Source organism: Trichechus manatus, unplaced genomic scaffold (assembly GCF_000243295.1).
Source record: "Trichechus manatus latirostris isolate Lorelei unplaced genomic scaffold, TriManLat1.0 scaffold00125, whole genome shotgun sequence".
In the NCBI taxonomy this organism is placed as follows: domain Eukaryota; kingdom Metazoa; phylum Chordata; class Mammalia; order Sirenia; family Trichechidae; genus Trichechus; species Trichechus manatus.
This window is the reverse complement of record NW_004444061.1, coordinates 1,267,070-1,284,911: the sequence shown is the minus strand read 5'-3', so window position 1 is coordinate 1,284,911 and position 17,842 is coordinate 1,267,070. Positions and strand designations below refer to the sequence as shown.

General features: G+C 35.8%; 1 protein-coding gene across 1 annotated transcript in view; it reads left to right on the top strand.

The window, feature by feature from the left end:
* PTPRQ (protein tyrosine phosphatase receptor type Q) overlaps positions 1 to 17,842 on the top strand; it is a 274,890-nt gene that overhangs the window by 67,643 nt on the left and 189,405 nt on the right. Inside the window, exons 15-17 of the mRNA XM_004384638.2 lie at positions 2,028 to 2,210; positions 2,587 to 2,688; positions 5,676 to 5,796. Coding sequence (XP_004384695.2) covers positions 2,028 to 2,210; positions 2,587 to 2,688; positions 5,676 to 5,796 — 406 coding nt within the window. The remainder of the gene's footprint in view (positions 1 to 2,027; positions 2,211 to 2,586; positions 2,689 to 5,675; positions 5,797 to 17,842) is intronic.

Here is a 17,842-nt window from a genome sequence, read left to right as displayed (position 1 = left end):
TCAAATATTTCTTCTTTCTCATTGTCTATATTATCTTGATCTAGAAGTTAATTTTAGAATCTCTCAGCATATGCTGTATGTCTCCTAATTACCATTTAATATTTTCCATATGCTTTTTAGCTGATCTGCATTCTTGATAATTTCTTCAACCCTATAATCCATTTCACTGAATTTCTCTTGATCATTGTCTAATCTGTTCTTTAACACATCAAGCTAGTTTTCATTTCATTTATTTTGTTTTTCATTTCTAAAAGGTGTGTCTGGATCTCTTTATAACCTGCTTGGTTATTTATATTATTTGCAATTATTTAAAGTATTTTTTGTTCATATTTTCAAATCTGTTTAATATCTGGAAATATATTAAATATACATATTTTTATTCTTTGTGTGATAATTCTAATGTCTGAAGTCTTTAGACATCTGACTCTGCTCTGTGTGTGTGTTTTTTTTCCTTTTTCTTAGCTGCTTCTCACTATAGGTGTCTGATTTGCTTGTGTTTTTGGTGATTTTATCTGGAAGATCATATTCCCTTGAAACTTTATCTATGGGAAATTTTTGTGACTTGAGTGGAAAGTGAGTTTTTCCAGAGAGGAGTTGTGTGTATGTCTGTTAGTTGCTTAGGAGTGATATCAAATCAGGGTTACAGTTTCATTTTAATTTAAATTCTGAAGTTGAGGTTTTTTTTGTTTTTGTTTTTGTTTTTTTTTAAAGCTGTGTAGGTAGCATAGATTTGGGCCACATCTGTTCCTGGTGACTGGCTTGCAATTCTAAAATCTCAGGGGATAATTTTTCTTACTCTTCTACCCCATTCTCCAGAGGGACAGCAAGAGAAAATAAGTTTCTTTTCTGTCCTTTTCTGCATGGTGGGTTTATTTTTCCATCCTCCATTCACCATAGGTGAATATACCACATTGCAAAAGTCTTAAAGGTACACTCACACTGAATTCTGTGGTACCTTGTAGTAGAAGTCAAGGTATCCCCCAGAGGTGTCAAATAGTGGCTCTGACTGAGGTATTCTTTTGGTGTCCCAGTTCCTTATTCAGGATTATCCTTCACTCTTAAATTGGTCCAAGGCTGTATCTTTTTTCCCTGGCATTTAACACAGCTGTTAGTACAGACACACAAGATCAGCAGGAATTGGTCAGTACCCTTCAAGGTGAAGCTGGCTTTAGTACCAGCTTCTATATCAGGATTTCTGTTTTTTCTTTTGTTGTTATTGTTGTTTGTTTATTTCTTTGTTTGCTTCATCCTCTCTTTCTCCTCCTCCTTGTTCTTTTTTGTTGGTTTGTTTGTTTTTGGCTATCACAAATTTCTAACTTTATTGTCAGCTCCACAATTTCTTTAAAAGAAAATTTGTTTTAATTTTATACAGAATTTTATTTTCATTACGATAGTCATTCAGTTTATTCTTTACATCTATTCCAATATTTTGCCAGAATTGGAATTCTGTATATAGATTTTACATTTAAATATACATAGAGAACCATTTTAGAACACTAAATTCAATACCGCAAGAACGTTATTGGATACAGAAAATTAGTGCTTTCAGTAATTATATCCTGTATTCCTGAGGAAAGTATTTTGCTGTCAGGTCACACTATGCAGCTTCATATCTAGGAGAAGTGTTTTGTCTTGCCATAGGTCTTGTTTTGCATTGAAACTAACCTATTAACCTTTATTGTATTATTAATAGAGGACAGATAGATTTTTAAAGTGTTTTTCAACCCTCTTTCTTGCTTCTGCATATTCTCCAGTGCAAGAGAGAGTATTTCAGTCACAAATGTTTTAATAAAAATATCATCCTATAAACGTTATTCTGTAGTCATTTTCCTTTGAGATGAAATTTTTCTTATGCAGTTGGTTGTAGTATAATTTATTTACACCTTACTCCATTTAGGATGTTTATTATAATCACACTCTAGTGAATGCTCTTATATACATATCCTAGTGCACTTGGGTGAGAATTTCAGTAGAATAGAATTTTAGGATGGAGTTGTTTTATACATTTATATTTTTGTTTCTTTCAGTGCCTGATAGTGCACCAGAAAACATTACCTACAAAAATATTTCTTCTGGAGAGATTGAGCTATCATTTCTTCCTCCAAGTAATCCCAATGGAATCATACAAAAATATACAATTTATCTCAAGAGTAAGAATGAAAATGAGGAAAGAACTATAAATACAACCTCTTTGACCCAGAGAATTAGAGGTAAAAGAAAAAAAAAAACCCTAATGTTGGATATTTACATTTATATTGAAAGCGTCCTTTAACTCATAAAAGTAATTCACAGGACCACAGAATACTCTCTTGTTTTTATGTTATAAATGTTAAGTGTGATTATTTTTATAAAGGTTATGACAACTCTGGATTTTGGTTAAATAAGCTGGGAGTAACTCTAAGTCTTTTTTTCACCTTATCCTTTATCATTTTGTCTTCATAATTGCAGGTGCTATTACTGAAGAACTACATTTCTATTTAGTTTTTACTTTAGAAAGATTATTGAGAGCCATTTCATAGTTTGTCTCTTGTGTATGATTAAAGGATATTTTGTAAGTCTCAACTTACTTATTTTATTTCAATTTAGGATTGAAGAAATATACCCAATATGTGATTGAGGTATCTGCGAGTACCCTCAAAGGTGAAGGAGTTCGGAGTACACCCATAAGTATACTGACTGAAGAAGATGGTAAATATAATAGCAGATACTGATACACTTTGATTCCATCACATTTCAAGAAATGTGTATATAGAATGAATACCTAATGTAAACATTTCCCTAACCTTGGCTATCAGTGAGGTGGCATGTCAGCATTATACAGAGATTTCAAGAAGCTAGCAAAGTCAGATTTGCTTTCGGTAAAATAAAGTATAAAATGCTTTTCTTGTATCTGGAGTCATCAGTACTCTTTAAAATAATAGTAATATTTTTTCTTGGGAATTTTTAAGGCTAAAAATTTGAACAGCTTGAACATTAACTGATGTTTGTTATGACTGCTTTTCAAATTTAAATTCATTAGAATAGACATTAACGTAAGTTTTATAGTAGATTCTCTTTATGTCAACTTTCAACATTTTTGATGGTATTAAGATTAGCTTGCTAATGAGTTCAGGCTACTTTCCAGGTCTCTCTACATAATTGGCCATGATGCTATTTCTGAGTGTTAATAACCTTCATAGTGAATACTTAAACATACCTTTTTTGAACCTGAATAAAATCAGCTTTACACTGGTACTGGTACTTCACCAAGTCGTAGGCATCTATCATGCTAAGAAAATTACTTTTTGAGGGAGATATTTGAGATTAGTATTAACATTTTATATTTTATACATTGTATATCTTGAGAATGATCATTTTTCTCTAAAAGAAAGTTCTCTTGGCACGAGGGTAGGCCTTGGATGTAAGATAAATGTTTGTGTGGTATTTTTTTTTTCCCCTCCTCATTTCTCTACCTTCAAGCTAGTCTGAACCCTATGGCTGTCCAGGGCCTAGAGTCATTCACCAGGACAAAATGTGCAGTAGACACTTCTAGAGGAAGGCAGACTTTTTTTTCTGGATTTCTCTTATTTATTGAAACCCTCTTTTCCTTTTCCATGTTTTAGCCTTCCCTAAAGTACATGACAAAGTACTCCATACCTCCTAGTAGCGTGCTCTGTGTTGCCTCAGTTTCCAAGTGTGATGCCTCTCATGGGTTATTCTTCCCATGGATTACTTCTCCATCCAAACTTACCTGTCCTAATTTTCATTTTTTTATAGTTAGATTCTCTTTGCTGTCAAAGTGAAAATTAACTTGATAAATAAATTCTTATCAATGGACAATCGTTAAAGGATATTAATAATAATATCCAAGATAAGATATATTAAACCATTTTTAGCAGTGCCCTTCTAGATATAGTACCCACTTCTTTATTTTATAATTTAATGAAATAATCCTAATAGCGAGAATTTGAGATCTAGTGTGAAATTTTACTAAAAAAAAAGTCAAGAGTATACTGAGGATTGAATATAAAAGTGCCCAGAATTACCAGGTATTTTACACGGGCATCTTAAAGTACAATATAAAATAAAAATGCTTAGTTACAATGTACGATGTCCTAAATCAACGTTATTTTTTATTGAAATCCTTTTTTTCAATAATAAACACAAGCTAGGTTTTGCAAAAATATTAGGGTAGTAGTCGTAGGCTTTTGTCGTGACAAATGAGAGTTCTCAGAGATAATTCATATCTTAGGAAGAAGATATCTCTAAGTGATATATGGATTCCTGTGATAATCAGTATTTGATAACATTTTTACTGTAGTGTCAGTGAGAAAAACAAAATGAAAATACTAAATACAGCTGTCAGCATTATTCCTTACAACTCAGAAACATTTTTTCAATAAACTTTTTTTTAAAAAAGTTGTTACCAAATAATGAAAACACATGCAAACACACACACACACACACACACACACAACACACGTACACATGCAACTATATCTGAGATTATTGAGAAATGCAAAAATAAATTTAAAAAATTCAGGTGGCATTTTCTCCAAATTGTCAGAAATACTGACTGGTACATGTAACAGTTAACATTGTCCAAAATAGAAATTCTCAGAATTTCTATTGGCCACATGGCTAGTTTGCTCTTCATGCGTAACTATGATGATGAACTGAAGTTTTAGTAAGTTATATTCTCTTATAGGAAATGCTGGTGGCATAGTGGTTAAGAACTACAGCTGCTAAACAAAAGATTGGCAGTTCAAATCCACCAGGCACTCCTTGTAAACCTTATGGGACAGTTCTACTCTGTCCTATCAGGTCACTATGAGTCAGAATCGACTCGACGGCAAAGGGTTTGGTTTTTTTTTTTTTTTTTTTGGTATTCTTTTATACACAAAAATTATATTTTAATATTCTAAGATTTTACAGTATTATTATATAGCAGCTAAGAAAATATTCTAAATATTTAATTGGAATTGTAAACTTGTCTAACTACTTTACAGTAATTTTTTGCTCCTTATTCAGTGCAGACTAGCTAAAGTAATTGAATCCTTACACTGTGATAGCAGAATGGAAGTAGATCTTAAACTGTCCATTTTCTATTTATGTGCAATGTAGTGTTTCCTTTGTAAGGCATTCAATTTTGAAAATTCAGTGAACAGATTTTGATATTATTTCACAGTTTAATGACATAACTGAAATTGAGGAATGTAGTCTTCATCTGTGGGATTGGTCATTTTAACTGCTCTCCCAGTGTTATGCTTGTCACTTTGCCACTTCTTGGTGTGTGATTTTTTTTCCCCACCTCTTTTTATTGTCTGGGGAACTCTTATACTGTATATTCTATTTATTCACCCCAATAAAGCTTTTGCTTTTATTAGAGGATGACAAGTTACCAAGATGTATTTGAACAGTAGGTGAATCACTGTGACATACCCTTTCACTCTTTTTTCTCATGAAATATTTTTTTCCATTGAATCACAGAAACAGATGTTCTAACACCACCATGAAAAATCTTTCTTTATCATCTCATTTTGAAAGTAAACAGTCAGTCTCTCGTGTACCCGAGAAAGGCACTATGCCCAATTCATTTACCAGAAAGTTTATATGAAGAGTTTTGTGAATTTCCATTTTAACCTTTTGTTATATAAGTTTAATAAAATATATTATTCTACACTTTAACTTTTCAGCCCCTGATTCTCCCCCGCAAGACTTCTCTGTAAAACAGTTGTCTGGTGTCATGGTAAAGTTGTCTTGGCAACCACCTCTGGAGCCAAATGGAATTATCCTCTATTACACAGTTTATGTCTGGTAAGATTTTTTTTTTTTTTTGGAAATACTTCTGAGAACAAATATTAATCTGTAACATAATAGGAATGTAGGTTTTTTTTTTAAATTTCAGAATGTGATACTGCATTAAGAAACTCTTTAATAACATGATAGTTAATACACTTTTATGAAAAATAAGTTTGTAGAGGTCAAAGCACAAATAATAAAATTTTTGTAATTAAAAATGAATATATATTATGCATAATTATACTAAATTTCTGGTCTTAAAAACCATTGTGTCGTATCTGATATGAATACAAGCATATATTTTTAAATTTTTCTAGAGTTTTACATGAATACATCCTCTGTCTTTGTCTTTTTGAAAGAATTTCTTTGAGCAGAGAAATTTTAACTAAAGTGTAGGATAAAGAGACATTTCTTAGACGTCTTCTTATTTAAAGTCAGTTTTCCATTGAAATGTAAGTGGTGTATTTACTTTTTTCCTGATCCCTTTTACCCTGAAAACCTATTTATGATTCAGTTGTGAAAAAGATAAAATTCTGTAGTGCATATCATGTCAGTTAGCAACATGGCTGTATCCTACTTCAGGAAAACTCAATAGATAAAAATCCTCACTTTGTAATGTAAGCTCTCTTAAAACGATCCACCAGTTACAGAATACATTTTCTAATGGATTTTAAATATTTTGTGGAGCCCTGGTGGCACAGGGGTTAAGAGCTCAGCTGCTAACCAAAAGGTCAATAGTTCAAATCCACCAGCCGCTCTTTGGAAACCTTATGGTGCAGTACTGCTCTGTTCTGTAGGGTAGCTGTGAGTTGGAATCCACTCAACAGCAACAGGTTTGTTTTTTTTTTTTTATTATTATTTTTATAAAATATAGGCCATTCCTTACTTTTATACTCCTGACTTAGAAGGACTAGCACTGAGTGAGAGCCTATAATGTTTTAAAGAACTCTTTTCTCTTTCATAAATTGTGATTCCCCCCTCCCTAATTCTCCTTTAAATCCTTTGCCTAGTGCTATTTAGGACTACAGGACCTTGTGTTCTCCAGTGCCTGATTCTCAAAACTAGGCCATAGCAAACTTAGGAGTGACATGAATAATGCTAATGAGAAGGAAGTAGTGGGAAGAAAATAATCATTACCCCATGATTTCTTCCTTCCTTTCTTCCATGATATTGATAGAGTACCTGTACCCCTGAGAACAAGGAACACATAAAACTCCTGCTATCAAGGAGCTTGCATTCTAAAGGATAACTGGATCATATATCCATAAGCAAACAAATGAGGGAAAGCCAGGGGAAAGAGGGCTTTTGATGGGATGCTCAGCGAAGCCGTCTTTGAAGGCGTGGCATTTAGCTGAGGTCTGAGTGACAAGAAGGAGTGTCTTGTCATATGACAATCTGTAGGGTGGAACTTTCCTCCATGAGGGCATCTTCGTCTGTAAAGTCTCTGTGGGGAAACACAGTTTTTCATTTTGAAGCCCAAAGAGAAGACAATGTTGCTGGGATTTCCAGCCCCACATTGGGAGACCAATCTTACTCCTCCACATTGATCGTGCTTGTCTTCCTAGAGCCTCATGGTATTTTTAACACAGCGTGTAGCACACCTAGAGAAGTATACATGATTAGATGGCATGTTGGTTTCCTAGGGCTGCAGTAACAAATTACCCTGAATTCAATGGCTTAAACACACACACACACCAAATTTATTCTCCCACAATTCTGGTGGCCAGAATCTGAAATCAAGGTGTCATCAGCAGGGCCGACTTCTGGAGGCTTTGAGGGAGAATCTTATCCATACTTCTCTCCGAGCTTCTGGTGGTTGTAAGCAATCCTTAGGGTTCCTTGGCTTGTAAATGTATCACTCTAATCTCTGTCTCTGTCTTCACATTGCCTTCCCTGTGTCTGTATTTTACTTTTCTGTCCCTTACACCAACACTTGTCATTGGAATTAGTGATCGCCCTAATCCAGGATGATCTCATCTCAAAATCCTCACCTTAACCACCTCTGCAAAAACCTTTCTTCTAAATAAGGTCATTCTGAAGTTCCTGGCGGCCATATCTTTTGAGAGCTACAATTCAGTCCACTACAGATAGCATTCTTTAGAGGATGCTATTTACCTGATTGTTTTTTTTCTTTCTGGGTGTAATCTGTTATAGTTAATAGAAGTCACCTACTCTAGGAATTTAGCTATAATTCTAGTTATCTGTTTTTAATTATGAAATTTATAAAGATAGCAGCATTGTTGAGAATAAGTACTGGCACTTATATATACATTAGACTACCTGTTAAGAATATAGCAAGGCTGGAATTTTATATTCAATATTTTAGATGTGGTTTAAAATGTGTACTTTTATTTTATGCATTTGGTTCTTTGTTGCTCTGGAATCCCCATTTACAACGATGGTGGGGATTGTGAGAACACTGATTCAAAGTAATTTATTCTTTTCTCAGTCTTTCTGGATTTATTTCAATCTCTTTTTAGTAAATATTTAATCAATTCAAAGTTCTACTCCCCAGTAGTGGTATTTTTCTCCTCTTTCAAGGTGTAGCCCTTCCCTGTTCTGCTTTTAGGTGTAGAAAATGGATTCTAGGTGTAGGGGAAGCCCTCTAAGAGTGAGGTGAGGCAATCTCAAGTCTAGAATATTGTGGCTAATCCAACCTGGCTTCTTGGGGATGGTTCTGGCACCAATCTTCTGTCATAGCTTCTAGTTTCAGGTTCTTATTTTCTGTTCCATCCTTGATTCAACTCCAAGGCTTATTCTAATGCCCTGGTCCTCTTAAGGTGTTTATCTCAACCTCCAGGTAGCAGATGATCTCGGATGTTTTCTCTGCACTACTCTGCAGTGTGAAGGATTTGAGAAGATGACTTCCACAGTCTTCTCTCAGCTCTGATGGGCTCATTAGAGGAGCCTGTAGGCCTTGCTGGACTCATACTCAACACAAAGATTTTCTTGGAGTCCTGAGAAGGAACAAGCCCTTTTGTACTGGGATTTTTCTCCCAAACCTATCAGGTTATTTCCACCAATTCATCCTCACCCTAAGATCCCAGGACACTCTAGTATGACTGCTTTGCCCTTTTCCTTCTTTCACTTTTTCTTAATAGTGCAACGTTTTTTTCTTGACTGGTATAAGGTTCCTTTACTTCATATACCCCTTCCTCTCTACACTGTGACTTATTGTAAAGCTGTCTTATCTGAAATCACCCAGGACTGACTCTTGATGTGTAAAGGGAATATAGAACCCCTTATCTCTCAACAAAACTTGTCATTATTTCATGTATACACACACACAGATACATGCTGTCTGTTTCAAGATTTATTTTGTTCACTGCTGTATCTAGAATGGAGAAGTACCTGGCACATAATTGATATTTAGTTAATATTTGTTGAATAAATGAATGAATGAAGAATATATTTTAAGAGTTAAAAACTTCATATTGACTTTTTCTCTTTGAATTTCTACCATAAGAGCAGTAATGATTTTTAAGACAATGGAAACCTCTGGCTGAATAGGGTAAAATCAAATAAAGAAAGAACAAAAAAGGTAAAACACCTTTCCTGTTCTAAGAATATTATCTAAGATATGTGTGTGTGTATATACACACATATGTACATATGTACACACATATGTATGTATATATGATAATGAAATATATACAGATTTCAAAATTAATTTTCAGCATCTTTTTACTAAAACACTGTTGGAAGCGTTAGCCCGTGTAGCTAAGGGAATGGTCCTAATTCTTGGTTCTTTCAAAATTACTAATGCTTTTTGAGGACTCTTGCCATAGTCAGTTTTCTTAAGGGGCTAGAAGGAAGGTGTAATAATGTTTGGTTTGGTTTTGAGTCAGAAAGACCTGGGTTTGAACCTGGCTTTGCCACTTATTATCTGTGTGGTCCCCTTAAAACGCTGCATAGATTGATTATTATTATTAGCAACATCTTCGTTTCAAAGGTCCATACCTCTCTTATAATTCTCGTTTGCCATTATTTTGGTTGGTCCAATAATTATGAAATTTGTATAAAAACAAATTTTATGGATATTTGCTTTTCTCAGTATGTCTTTGAAATACAGGCCACCTATTATATTTATTATACTTTGGTGACTTCTGTCTTTATGATGAATATTTCTTTACTAATAGCTCACGAGGGTCAATGTGTAATCATTTTATATCCAATACTGTGTGAGCCACATTTGGCTTATGGACAGTTTGCTCAGAAATCAGCCTTAATCTATTGCATTTTAAAATGATTTTTCCTTCTGAAGTATATTTTAGAAAACAACTTTTTGTCATCTATCAAGATGGCAAAGTAGCATTTTTTTCTTGGTTACATTGATGGATTATACGTATGTGTTTTCAAAAAATATACAGTCTCTTTCATTCTGAAGGCAACCACCATTTAATAAGTGGGTTTCTGTTGGGACTTGGCAAGCTTTTTTTTTTTAATGCATTGTCAAGTTGAGGAAGTGGTGTTCTAGTAGACTGATGTAAAGCTTATTCATTTACTATGTTGTTGAATTCAACTTGGACTTGTTTAGCAATTTTGCTCCTCTACGTGTTAGTAACATTTAACGATAGTTTTCTTTTTTGTTTATCAAGCTTCTATGTGAATGTCCTATATGCTGTAGCTAAAAAGACTGTGTATTGAAAATGATGCTAAAAATTCTAGCATATATGAATATTGACTTTTAAGTGGTTGCTCCATTATCTTAGCAGTAATAAACGACAAGTATTTCTGAATCAATCAGTCTGACAAGTGCTTATTAAACTCTGTTGGGAGATACAAAATACATAGAACCTTAAAAAGATTGTAGATTGATAGGTCCTAACATACACATATGTGAAATAATTTAAGAATGCTGACTGAGTGAAATATTAGGAAGTCAAAACAATTCAAATGCAGCCCTTTATTAAATGTCACTGGTCAAATAATTTCCCCTGTAAAACAAATGCTTACTTTTGGAAAAGACCTTTCGTATGCTAAAAATTATGTTTAATTCTATTTCTTGCAGTTTTATAAAATATTTTTACAGTATTAAAAACAACTCAATGGTTACCAAAACCAAGTTGCCACTGACTTGATTCCGACTCATAGTGACCTTATAGGACAGAGTAGAACTGCCCCATAGGGTTTCCAAGGCTATAATCTTTGTGAAAGCAGACTGCCACATCATTCTCCCATGTAGCAGCTGGTGGGTTTGAACCGATGACCTTTTGGTTAGCAGCGAGCGCTTAATCACTGCTTCACCAGGGCTCCTTACCAAATGCTTAGAGCATACAAAATAGACACACTCTGCACTTATCAACATGGTTAGTTTCCAAGGACCAGGTAGTTATGCAAAAATAGGCATTATGTGAAAATGGAGGATGACCACATCAGATCACAAAATGGAGGGTGACCACATCATTACATAACTGCCAGATTACACCATTACATAACTTCCAATCCACTGAGAATCATGGCCCAGCCAAGTTAACACATAACCATCACAGCCAGTGTCACTTTGCCTCACACCATGGCATTTTATTACTACCATATGTACGTTGTTAAGGTGAAGAGAGTCGGATAGTAGATTTTTTACTATTGCCGTAAATGCCAAATGTTGGATAATGAAATCATCGATAAGTGAGTAGTAGGTGTACATCAATAATCAGAATGGTATGAAGCCCATTCAGATTTCCTGAATTTACCTTCCATTTTCGGATGAAGGTGGTAAAGATAGATTGATGAGTCTGGAAAGCATGTCTTGGAGGCAGAATCTGAAGTCTTGGAGGCAGCATGAATGAATTTTGTCAAGAGGTTAATAAGCAGCGCTGTAGAAATAGAGCATTTGGGACTAGGTTGGGATGATGAGAGAAACAAACAGGTGGAGTGTGCATTATTTTTCCTGTGACTGTTGTGGCAGTACAACAAAGTGTGTGGCTTTAAACAATAGAAATTTATTGCCTCACAGCTCTGGAAGCTAGTACTTTGAATGCAGGTTGTCACCAGGGTCACATATTCTATGAAGGCTGTAAGCAGAGATCCTTTCTCATTTCTCTCAGTTTTTTGATAGACCCAAGTGTTCTGTGTCATGTAGATGCATCTTCACGTGGCCATCTTTCCTCAGTCTCTTTGTGCCTCTTCTCTTTTATAACACCACCATGGTTGGATTTCCACTATCTGTCAGTTTGTCACAGTCTTGTAGCTTGTGTGTTGCTATGATGCTGGAAACAATGTCATGAGTATTTTGGATATCAGCAGGGTCAACTTGTCATGGTGGACCGGTTTTAGTGGAGCTTCTAGACTATGGCAGACTAGGAAGAAAGGCCTGGCAATCCATTTCTGAAAATTGTTGTTGTTAGATGCCATTGAGTCAATTCCAGTTCATAGTGACCCTTCGTACAATGAAATGAAACATTGCCTGGTCTTGTGCTATCCTCACAATCCTTGCTAAGTTTGAACCCATTGTTGCAGCCACTGTGTCATTCTATCTCATTGAGGGTCTTCCTCTCTTTCACTGACCCTTGACTTTACCAAGCATGATGTCCTTCTCCAGGGACTGGTCTCACCTGGTAACATGTCCAAAGTATGTTAGACAAAGTCTCACCATCCTCGCTTCTAAGAAGCATTCTAGCTGTTTTCATTCCAAGACATATTTGTTTATTCTTCTGGAAGTCCATGGTATATTCAGTATTCTTTGCCAACACCACAATTCAGATGCATCAGTTCTTCTCCAATCTTTCTTCTTCATTGTCCAGCTTTTACATGCATATGAGGTGACTGAAAATACCATTGCATGGGTCAGGTGCACCTTAGTCCTCAAGGTGACATTTTGGCTTTTTAACACTTGTAAGAGGTCTTTTGCAGCAGATTTGCCGAAAGCAATACATCTTTTGTTTTCTTGACTGCTGCTTCAGTGGATGTTGATTATGGATGCATGTAAAATGAAATCCTCGATAACGTCAATATTTTCTCCATTTATCATGATGTTGCTTATTGGTCCAGTTGTGAGGATTTTTGTTTTCTTTATGTTGAGGTGTAGTCCATACTGAAGCCTTTGGTCTTTGTTCTTCATCAGTAAGTGCTTCAAGTCCTCTTCACGTTAAGCAAGCAAGGTTGTGTCATCTGCATATCACAGGTTGTTAATGAGTCTTCTTCCAATCCTGATGCCACGTTCTTCTTCATATGGTCCAGCTTCTCAGATTATTTGCTCAGCATACAGATTGAATAATTATGGTGAAAGGATACAACCCTGACACACACCTTTCCTGATTTTAAACCATGCAGTATCCTCTTGTTCTGTTTGAACAACTGCCTCTTGGTCTATGTACAGGTTCCTCATGAGCACAATTAAGTGTTCTGGAATTCCCATTCTTTGCGATGTTATCCGTATTTTGTTATGATCCACAGAGTCGAATGCCTTTGCATAGTCAATAAAACACAGGTAAACATCTTTCTGGTATTCTCTGCTTTCACCCAGCCCTATCTGACATCAGCAATTATATCCTTCTTTCCATGTCCTCTTCTTAATCCAGCTTGGATTTCTGGCAGTTCCCTGTCGATGTACTGCTGCAACCGTTTAATTGTCTTCAGCATAATTTTATTTGCATGTGATATCAATGATATTGTTCAGTAGTTTCCTCATTCTGTTGGATCACCTTTCTTTGGAATACACACGTATATGGATCTCTTCCAGTTAGTTGACCAGGTAGCTGTCTTTCAAATTCTTGGCATGGACAAGTGAGCATTTCTAGCACTGCATCCATTCGTTGAAACATCTCAATTAGTATTCTGTCAGTTCCTGAAGCCTTTTTTTTTTTGCCAATGCCTTCAGTACAGCTTGGACTTCTTCCTTCAGTACCATTGTTTCTTGATCATATGCTACCTCCTAAAATGACTGAACATCGACCAATTCTTTTTGTACAGTGACTCTATGTATTCCTCCATGTTCTTTTGATGCTTCCTGTGTCGTTCAATTTTTTGCCCCTAGAGTCCCTCAGTACTGAAACTCAAGGCTTCAGTTTTTTCTTCAGTTCTTTCAGTTTGAGAAATACCAAGCGTGTTCTTTCCTTTTAGTTTTCTTACCCCAGCTCTTTGCACATTTCATTATAATACTTTACTTTGTATTCTCAAGCTGCCCTTTGAAATCTGTTCAGCTCTTTTACTTCATTTCTTCTCTTCACTTTAGCTACTCTATGTTCAAGAGTAAATTTTAGAGTCTCTTCTGACATACATTTGAGTCTTTTATTTCTTTTCTGTCTTTTTAGTGACCTTTTGCTTTCTTCATGTATGATGTCCTTGCTGTTGTCCCACAACTCTTCTGTTATTCGGTCATTAGTGTTCAGTGCATGAATTCTATTCTTGAAATGGTCTCTGAGTTCAGGTGGGATATACTCAAGGTCATACTTTGGCTCTTGTGGACTTGTTTTAGTTTTTTTCAGCTTCAACTTCAACTCGCATAGGATTAATTGATGGTCTATTCTGCAGTCAGCCCCTGGCCTTGTTCTAACTGATGATATTGAGCTTCTCTGTCATCTCTAATTCTGAAAATTATCTAATGAAAACACTGTGAGTCACAACATAATATTATCTGATATAGAAGATGAGTCTCCTAGGTTTGAAGGCACTCAAAATACACAGTAGCTACAACAGTGGACTTGAGCAGGCCAAAAATTGTGAAGATGGCACAGGACCAGGCAACATTTCGTTCTGTTGTATATGGAATTTTTGTCATGTAGGATATTATCTTAGAAAATTAATAGAGAGATACTCTGGTTTATCATGCATAAACTCGTTTAGTTTATTGCAAGGTAGTCATGGCAGGTCATGCAAGTAAGCCCTCACAACATTCATTTAGAACTAGAGAATCAGAATTAATAATTACAATTACAGTGTTAGTTAAATAGCTAAAGTTTAAATCTTTGTCTTCAGGCTTTTACATTTAATGAGAGGTCTCGGGAGGAAGGCTTAACCCCGGCTCGAACTCAGCATAGCTTGAGTGCGAGCGAGGTCATTGGCCATGGGCAGAATTTCAGCAGGCTCTTGGTCTTCAGAGAGAGTAAGAGACTAGAGAAAGATACTTTTGCCTCTGCCTTCTCTCAGTGAGTGAATAGAAATTCAGGGTTTATGTGTGAAATTCTCATCTTGAACTCACACAATAAGGGTCATTGTGTCAAAGACCTAGTATATTATGTCATTTCTCCATGGTTAGAGAACGTCATGTTTTTTCTTCAAGGTTAGAGATTAGGGAGGTTTGTTTAGATTTATGTCTCAAGGATAGTTTACAAAGATTAACTATGTTATGTCTTCTTTGTCACAGCATGTCAGTTCAGAGTCAATTTAAAGGTTGTTTACATTTTTTGGAGCCCTGGTGGCGCAGTGGTTAAGAGCTAGGCTGCTAACCAAAAGGTCAGCAGTTTGAATCCACCAGCCACTCCTTGGAAACCCTATGGGGCAGTTCTACTCTGTCTTATAGGGTGGCTATTAGCTGGAATCAACTTGACGGCAATGGGTTTGTTTCTTTTTGTTTTACAGTCTTTACATACTTCACATGCTTCTATGTTTTTATGTCTAAATACAGAAATTTTCTAAATAACTTTCTCATGATTTACAGGTTGCTAGTGGTTTATAGTTAATGTCAGAGAACCTCACGAAGGTAGACTATTTCTGTGTTTAATTTCATATTACAAGTGCTTATACATATGTACTTTGAAAGCACAGTAGTGACGTATCTTATGGGATTTGAGATCATTATAGAAACATGCAGAATAGGCACATGAGTCAGACGTGACCCAAGGGCAGCTAACAATAACAGTGGTTGGATTAGGATCCCTCCTACCCTGGTATGATGTCATGTTAACTGATAACATCCTCAATTATCCTATTTACAAGCAAGGTCACATTCACAGATACCAGAGGTTAGGACTTCAGCATATATTTTGGGGGACACAATTCAATCCAGAACACAATGATTGAGTACAAAGATGGTCTTTATGGTTTAACATGGTGGTTAGTGGGGTGCTCAAAGCTCTGCTCTTTCCTATCAGTCATTTGTGTGAATGGCTTAGATCAAGCTTGAGAGCGGAAGTCACAAACAGACTAGCTGTGGGGTAGACCCACCCATGTCTTTCTGGATCTACAAACTGTTCATAAATTCTGAATCAGTTGCCATTATTTAAAAATGAGGGGATAGCTAGTAAAATTTTTCCTTCCTTTGTTCAGAAATCACAATTCTTTTGCCATATTCACCATGGCAAAAATCTACCAGAGCTGAATAGTGGCTGTCTTCTTTGGATGAGGCGTTTGCTCTACAGTTTACTTCAGTTCTAACCAGTCTTTTTACTCATTTATTTTACCTGTCTGTACCTTGAGTTTTTAACCCTTGATTAGGGTATCTGTTCATCATGTTTGTGAAATGCACAAAGCTGGTAGGGATGGGTGATATCCTTGCATTCAAGGATTGGGGAACAAAACATCTTGCAAAGCAGAAGAGAAGGGCTTAAGAGGGAAAATGCAGTAGTTACCACTGTGTCTGGAATGTAATGGCCCAGAAAGAGAGTGGAAGGAGATGACGCTGGAGACGTGGGCAGGCTAGATGTCTGTAGTCTTGAGGCCAGAATAATGAGGCTGGATTTTATTCCAAGTGCAATGAAAAGCCCTTTGAGTGTTTAAACAGGAAGCATGGTTAAAATAAAAAATTTAAATACCATACAACAAGATGATACACACACACACACACATTCTGTTCTGAAGAAGTCAGTTTTTAACTGCGTTGGATCAGTTATTTCTTTCCTAAATAGTATGGATGCTACAATGAGCATAAATTACTGGTATTACTATAAAAAAGGCTTGACTCCCTGAACTAGTTTAGTTACCTTTCTATAAAACTCATCACATTTGTAATATCTTATTTAATAAGTATCTTCCTGTTAGGTTGTAAGTTCTAGACTGTCGGAACTGTACATTATCAGTAGCTCAATGACTGGCTAGTTTACAGAAAGGATTGATTATGGAAAGGTCAGCTTTGAGAGTTAAGGCTTTTGCTGGAGGATGGTTGGAGAACCAGTTCAGAACTTTGGAATTCAGAAGCTTTCAGAAGATTCGACGACCTATGTCCCAGGAATTTTAGTGTGGCTTTTGTGAAGAGAGGTAGAAACAGAAATGGAAAGTAATAGACATTAGTCTCCAAATATATATAGTTAGGCGAGGATGCTTTCATAGAAAACAAAGATAAAATATGTAATATATACAGCCTTCTGCAGCTCTTGCTTGCTCTGAGGCTAGAATAGTGTTTAGTTTCCTAGAGCTGCTTTCCAGGTAAGAAATTTATTGTCTCATAGTTCTGGAGGCTGGACATCTGAATTCAAGGCGGTGGCAGGACTATGCTCTCTCTGTCTACTCTAGGGGAAGATCTTGTCTTTTCTGTCTTCCAGATGTTTTTTGGCATTCCTTGATTTGTAGATGTATCTTTACATGTCATCATCTTCCTGTGTGACTCTTTCTTCATATATTTTCTCCCTTTGTATGACATCACTCAGAAGGGATTAGGACTCACTTTACTCTGGTATGAGCTCATTCACTGATAACATTCCCAAAGAAAGAACCTGTTTTCAAACAAGGTCAAATTCACAGGTACAGGGGTTAGGCTTTCAGCATATCTCTTTGGGGGACACGATTCAATCCATAGCAAATAATAAATTAGAGGTTTGCTCATCCTTCAGATCTTTCATAAGCAATACTTCCCTTACCTTTTTATAGGAACTGAAGAGGAGGCAGTTTGAAATTGTATTCTTTGGAAAGGGCCAAGAGTAACAATATTCTAAGTTTCAGATTAAGACGAGATCTATGTGTTTTAAAAATTAAAATAAGCTAGGGCTAAGGTTGATATCATTTAGTTAAATTTAAGAATCCTAAGCATGACTTTCTCTGAGAACTGGAAAGTGATAAGCCCTTTTTTTGAAATCTCGTTATGAAAAAGAAATGTAGTGATCAGGAATTTGGAACTATTGAAAAAAGAATGAAGGAAAATGGCTAATACAGTGGGAGGGCACAGATTTACTTGAAAAGATGTTGATTTAGG